Here is a 7500-nt window from a genome sequence, read left to right as displayed (position 1 = left end):
TTCTTATTAATACCATAACTATCGATGGTGTTATAATTGTTATTCATGTTATGATTATTAAATTGTCATTAAAATATTTTAGACTTTCTTAAAGTGAAAGTAAAGGGTAAACAGGTGAGAAAGGTAGTTCTGATAACTGGCTATTTGGTGATTAAGAACTTGTAGAGCCATCTATGTGTAATTATAATAAATAAACGTGTATTACAGTGGGCATGGCATGCAGTCTTGCCACATGGGGGGAATGGGTTAATAATGCCCATGATAATGATAATGATAATGAGATAACAAAAACAACAATAATAATAATGATAATAATAATAATGATAATAATAATAATAATAATAATAATAATGATAATAATAATCATAATAATAACAATAATAACAATGATAATTGCAATAGCACCAATGATAATAACATAAAAATAACAATGAAGATAATAATATCATTAGTAATAACAATGATAATGATGATAATGATTAATGATATAGGATGTAGGATATATGATATGTGATACAAGATACAAGATACATGATTAATGATAAACGATAAACGATAAACGATAAATGATAAATGATAATGATGATAATAATTATAATAATAATAACAATAATGATTATGATAATAATAACAACAAAATAATAATAATGATAATGATAATAATAATAATAATAATAAAAAATACGATAATGATAATGATAATGATAATGGTAGAAATAATGATCATTATAATTATGATTATTATCATTATCATCAATATTATTACTATTATCCTAATAATGATAATAATACAACAGCAATAATAATAAAAGTAATAATAATAGTAGTGATAATAATAACAATGATAAGGATAACCATAACAATAATAGCACCAATAATTCAATAAAATTAATAGCAAGTGAACCACCATAACACTGACACCATTAATCAACCACGATGATGATGCCATTGCCCAGCGCTTGCATTGCAATACCATTAGGAAGACCGACCCTTAAAACGACCCATTATCAGAGCAGTTCGCGCCGCGTAGTGCTGTTGTTGGTATCATAGCCACTTTGTCACGGGCCGCGCCTAACAAAGCAGGGGCATAATCACACATAAATTATGGCTTATGTATTTCACTCGTGGTGGCGATTTAAGGAAGGGGGGGGGGGGGGAGGGGGAGGGGACCATGAGGATTTTTGTTTCTTTTTTTTTTTTTTTTTTTTGGGAGGAGGATATAGTGACAGGATCAGTTTATTGTTTCAGGTCAAGGGTTTTGTTACTGGTTGTTTCCGTAGAATATTTGTGAAGATTCATCAACATACTGGAATGCAATGTATGCATATATATATATATATGTATATATATACATATATATATGTATATATATATACATATACACACATATTTATATATATGTATATATGTATGCATGTATGTATATATATACATATATATAGTACATACACCCACACATACACACATTATATATATATATTTATATATATTCATACATATATATACATATACATATCATATATATATTAAATATATATATATATTAGTTTACCTATACTTATATATATACATATATATGTATATATGTGTGTGTGTGTGTGTGTGTGTGTGTGTGTGTGTGTATGTGTGTGTGTGTGTGTGTGTGCATGCATATATATATGTAATATATATACACATATATATGCATACATATATATTCGTATATATATAAATATAAATATGTATACATATATACACACATACATTTATATATATACATATATATATGTAATAAATATATATACATATATATGCATATATATATGTATATACACACACACATAAGTATATATACATATGTATATATATTTATGTATACGTGTATGTATATATATGTATATATATATATAATGTGTATGTGTATGCATGTATATATTATATATATGAATATATATTATATATATACACGTGTGTCATACAAATATACGTATACATATATATATACATATATACACAAACACACACATATGTGTGCATGTGTGTGTGCGCTGTACATACATACATATAAATAAATATGTATGTATATTATGCCCATATACAATATATACAAATGTTACCGATGCTGATGTTGCCAGAATGTGTCGTTGCTATGGCCGTTGTCACGGGTAAGTTTGGTGTTGGCAGAGTGCGGGCCGGAGCGGCGTGTGCGTGTGCGTGTGTGCGTGTGTCTGCGGCGGCCATATGGGCGGGCAGCAGTGCCGACGCGGGTAGGCCAAGCTGGAACTATTGGGGATTATCTGTTGCCTGACATACCGCCGCCTCGCGATCATAACCTGCAAAGTCGCACTCATCGGCCGAGGGAGAGTCGCCCCTACGGCGGCCTGATCCTCTGACAATATCCCATGAACGGCGGATTATTGGAAAGTATGTTGTAATGCAAAAGCTAATGTATTCTCCCTGCACCTGTTTCATCGCCGTGGCGCGCCTGATCGCCCACCAGCAGCCAATCAGCGAGCGGCTCCTGTCCCACCAACTTGCCCGCTCGGCACGGCGCGCCGCCATTGGTCCGGCGGCGGGGAGCGGCCCCGTGATTGGCTGGAGCGCCGGGTGCGCGCGCCCGCTGTATCGCCTTTGGTCCCCTGATAGATCAATATGATTGGGAGGTGTGCCTGGAGAATCTGGTCCCGTCTTCTTATAAAACAGTATCTGCGAGAATAACTCTATTAGTCAGTTTTCGTTTGGTTATAGCTTGTCAGACACAAGCTAAAGAGTCGAAGCTAAGTTGATTTACCGTAACAAACTTTGTTTTCTGCTACGAGGCCTCCAGTTGCGGGCGAGCATTATTTCCCTCCTGATCCGTCTCCTGCTCATTCAACCAGATTTAAATCATTCAGAGTGACTGGTAATCGTCCGCGAGAGCAGAGTTGATACCGCGGTGTACTTTTGCTCGACCTAATTGCTGGCAGTGTCAATGGCGTGGTTGACTCGGTGAGTTGGCCGTGAGAACTGTGCTTGTGCGGTGGTTGTGGCCTTCTGGAGGAGGGACGTGGCCCTGGACGCTCACTGGTAGTGCCGAGGGTGTGAACGTCGCCCCGGAACGAGCTCGCTGCCCTGGGACAGCCACAGCCAGCGCTGCTGGCTCATTACGCCCTTGAGGACACAACATCGGCAAGATTTCTCTACCGGCGGGCACCACGTGGCCGCTGGGCCTCGGGCGGGCACCCGTGGAGGTAGGCGTGGGGCTAGGCGGGGGCGGGGTTCACCTCCAGAGACACGAGGTCAAGGAGGAGGTCGGCGGCCTCATGGATACGGGAGACCGCGGCGAAAAACGGAAGGTGGAGGACTTCTCGACGTTGTACAGCCTGGACCACGGCCCGACCGCCGCCGCCACGCCGTCGCACGGGCCCACCACACCCCCGCGCTCGCTGCCCGAACACACAGGTAAGCCCTCTCCTCTTCAGGCCACCTCTCAGCCTCCAGTTTTACGTGAATGAGCTGCGAATGAATGGCGTGCAGAGGCTGAGTCGCCGGATGTGTGTGAGAGTCTAGAGAGAAAAGAAAACAAAGAATGTTCCCGCGCCCGCCATGTTTGAAGGAGCAAAGGCTAATGTTTACATCTGCTAATTTGTTCCCCCAGCCATTCAATACAACCCACGTTTTTACACACCCTACCAAAAAGAATATATTTATTGCCGAAAACGACACCACATAAGATTTAGTCATGCTAGCTTACTTTCCAACCTATTTCCCCCAAAAGTAAAATGTAAAAACGGATTCTTATATTCTTAGCGTTGATGTTTCTTCCGGTTTCCATTTGTTGGAGAAGAAAAAATGAGTAAATAAAATAAGTCAGCAAAAGAACGGTTTCTGTTTGTGTCGACGCTAGCGCTGTCATCACCATTAACAACACTGATTCGTCATTATCATCACAACACCATCACCCCGGGCATTAACATCACCATCATTTTGTTTCTACTGTTGTTGTTATGATAATAATTATTATTATTTTATTGTCATTATTTTTTTTTAACCATTTATTACTATTATTCTTATTATTCTTATTATTATAATTATTATTATCATCACTATCATTATTATTCTCATTAACTGTTATTATCATTATTAACATTAGCATTACAATTACTAATACTATTGATATTAAGGTTATAATGATAATTGGCAACCATTAACAATATTTTTCATTATAATTACCAATAGTAATTTTCCCTATTTCAAGGACCAAAATTATAATCCCTGATGTCATTGTCATCATCAGAAAGTAACGTTAGAATATTAGACAAAGCTTATTCATAAGTTGTTTTACTCAACTTATTTATTGGCAGTATTTACGGTCTACTGAGGGATTAGACCAAAAGTATTCATACAAGAAAAAACATCATTCAACTGATATCAGCTATCATTTGTATCAGTATTTCTAATTGATATTATTGTTAATAGTGATTTGATAACTGCAATAATAACACTGATCAAACTATAGAAAATAAGATAAAAAAAAATATAATGTATATGAGTTATTTGTGATAGTAAGGAGGAGGAGGAAGGTGATTTTGATATCATAATAGTAGCAATGATAATAATGATGATGGTAATGATAACAAAAGACAATAATAACAAAAATAATAATATTAATAATAATAGTAATAGCGACAATAATAACATTAATGATAACAAAAACAGTGAATATGATGCAGCAGTAATGATAATGATTATTATATCAATTATTAACACATTAATGAGAAAAAGGATGATAATGATAAAAAAAATAATAATTATATCAATAATGATGCTAATGAGAAGCTTACTCCACAGTATAAACGGCAGTAATAATGATCTTACCACAACTGTAGAAAATATAAGTAATAATAACGGCAGAAATAGTGGTCATTATATTTCTTTTGACTTTTTATTGACCAAGGATTAGCATGATAATGGCTGTTCCTTAGAGCATGATTGATGTTATGTTAAAGTACCATCATGACTGGTGTTCTTACTGGTATTAATCATGCAGGCAAAAGGAATAATAAGAACAGTAATATTGACGAGGATAGTAGTGATAATAGTAATAATGATAACAATGAAAACAATAATAAGTATTATTATTATTATCATTATCATTATCATTTGTACTATTATAATTATTATTATTATTATTATTATTATTATTATTATTATTATTATTATTATTATCATTATTGGCATCATCATCAAGATTATAATTTCTTATAATAATGATAATAATAATAATAATATTAGTAATACTACTAATTATTATTTTTGTATCATTATTGATATTATTATTATCATTAGCATATAATAATAATATCAATAATAATAATACTAATACCATTACTACCACTACTACTAGTAATAATAACATTAATGGTAATAATAAGCATCACCGCCACGATATTCGCGAAATCGCAGCGAAATCACTAACCATCGCGATAAAACCCCGACTCTGTCACCAGCGAGCCTCGAAAACACAAGAGCTTTGACCTTATCATCTGTTTGATCATATCATCATCATCCACTCCATCGCCTCCCTCATCGCCAGCTTCCCCTATTTCGAAAATTGTTTCCCCCCTCGACCTCTCCCCTGTTCCTCTCTCCTTTCTCTCTCTTCTCTCCGGTCTCCCCCTCCTTCCCCTTCTCCCTCTCCTCCCCTCCTCCTCTTTCTCCCTCTCCCCCCCCCCTCCCCTCGGACAAGCGACAAGCCATTCTCTCTTCAACACAACGCGCTAAGCTACAAAAATCAACTTCTCTCGAAATAATGAAGACAGCTTATCCATTGTGTTTACAACTTCCGCTCGTGGTTGAGGATTTGTGGTGGGGGGATGGGGGGAGGGGGAAGTGAGTGAGGTGGGGAGTGAGTGAGGGAGGGGGAGGGGGGAGGAGGGAGAGAACGAGAGGAAGGGGGACGGGACAGGGAAAAAAGTAAGATGGGGTAGGGGGAATAAGAAAGAAGGAGAAAGGAAAGGGAGGGAGAGGAGGAGGATGTGGAAAGGAAAATGAGGAATAAAGAGAGGGTGAGAGGAGGGGGGGATGATGAGGGGAGGGCGAGGGGAGGGGAGGAGGCGGTTGGGGAGGAGGAACAAGACGTGTCATCTGACGCGTGCTTCGCCACACAGCCACCAGGGGCTCCAATTACTTTATTAGCACAACACAACACAAATTACCCCATCGTGTCGTTATCGGACGGACGTCGCTCCGTGAAAACACGATTGTTCGTTATCAATGGGCTATATCGTGGCCTGGATCTGCGGGCGGCGTCGCAGAAAAAGGAAGCGGGAGAGAAAAAAGGTCCTACGGCTTTGTCGTTATTTTCTCTTCTCTTGCGTATTAAAAAAAAGTCTTTCATTTCTTTTGGGGTGGTTCGCTTGTATTTTTCCTTCAACATTTAAGTTCTAGTGTTGTACTAAGTAAATGTTTTCTGTTATTCTGAACCTTGTGTTAGCGCCGGAGCCGCTCCCCGCCTGTGCTAGCTTCGTATTCGAACGCGATTATTAACGGCTTCGCGCCCCACGTGACAAAAACACTGTGTCAGATCCTTAGTGGGATAATACGATTTCCCTCAATTTTACGCCCTATTGAGTGCACGCACAATGCCTAAAATGGCGTGACGCACAGAGCGCGCACGGCGTTATGCACGCATCACAGAATTCACATCGGGAATTGAATAAGATCGGAACCGCGCTAAGTAAAGACAAGAATTTCCCTCCACCCTTTACAATCCGCTTCTTTTTTCTTAAATTGACAAACATAACCACCAAAACAACAACCGAGATCCCGGTATTCTTCATGGACATAATTGAGCAAAATCCATCCCTCAAATCCGCTCAAAGGCCGGACGCTTTCGGACGCGGTCAATTACTGGGCACCAGCCTTCGCCCGAACACATTCGGATACAATGGCGCGGCTACCGGAATTCGCCCACGTCCGACCACGGCTACTCGGGACACCCGCCTCTCTCATCTTCACAGAACTGACTTGCGTCCAGACGTCATCGGCCGTTCCAAACCATTTGCATCCCTCTATATCTACGGCGAAATAAAACGTGGAGCCAGCGCGGGAAGGTAAGCCAGGCGGCGGTATACCGGGGCGGCAGGAGTCCATCAAAGCGCAATCTGTTCAAGTGGGTTTTGACAATGGCGGCGCCGGCCGGCAACACCTCCGCCAGATGAGGATGAGCCGCGGCCGCCGGAAGGCCTCGCCGCGCTTTGGTCCTTCGCTTGTTTCTCTTCTTCTCCTGGTCGGATTTTTCATTGGGTGTGGGCGTGGGCGCTGGCTGAATTCCGAGCATTTTGCGTTATTGTAGATTTTTTTTATGAATATATAATTATGCAGTGCACACACACACACACACACACAAACATACACATGTTTTGTATATATATGTATATATATATTAATATGAATATGTATATATATATTCATATATATATTCATATATACATACATATATATATGGATATATATATGAATATATATATGAATATATAT

The 7500-nt window shown here is 38.7% G+C and overlaps 1 protein-coding gene across 1 annotated transcript in view; it reads left to right on the top strand.

Moving 5' to 3' along the window:
• Positions 1 to 3070: 3070 nt before the first annotated feature.
• The window catches only part of LOC125024707 (homeobox protein unc-42-like), a 30484-nt gene continuing 26054 nt past the window's right edge, over positions 3071 to 7500 (top strand). Inside the window, exon 1 of the mRNA XM_047612486.1 lies at positions 3071 to 3420. Within this exon, the coding sequence (XP_047468442.1) occupies positions 3282 to 3420 (139 nt within the window). The 5' untranslated portion in view covers positions 3071 to 3281. The remainder of the gene's footprint in view (positions 3421 to 7500) is intronic.

This window comes from Penaeus chinensis, chromosome 4 (genome assembly GCF_019202785.1).
Source record: "Penaeus chinensis breed Huanghai No. 1 chromosome 4, ASM1920278v2, whole genome shotgun sequence".
NCBI lineage: Eukaryota > Metazoa > Arthropoda > Malacostraca > Decapoda > Penaeidae > Penaeus > Penaeus chinensis.
The sequence above is the reverse complement of the archived record's forward strand: the minus strand, read 5'-3'. Positions and strand labels throughout refer to the sequence as shown.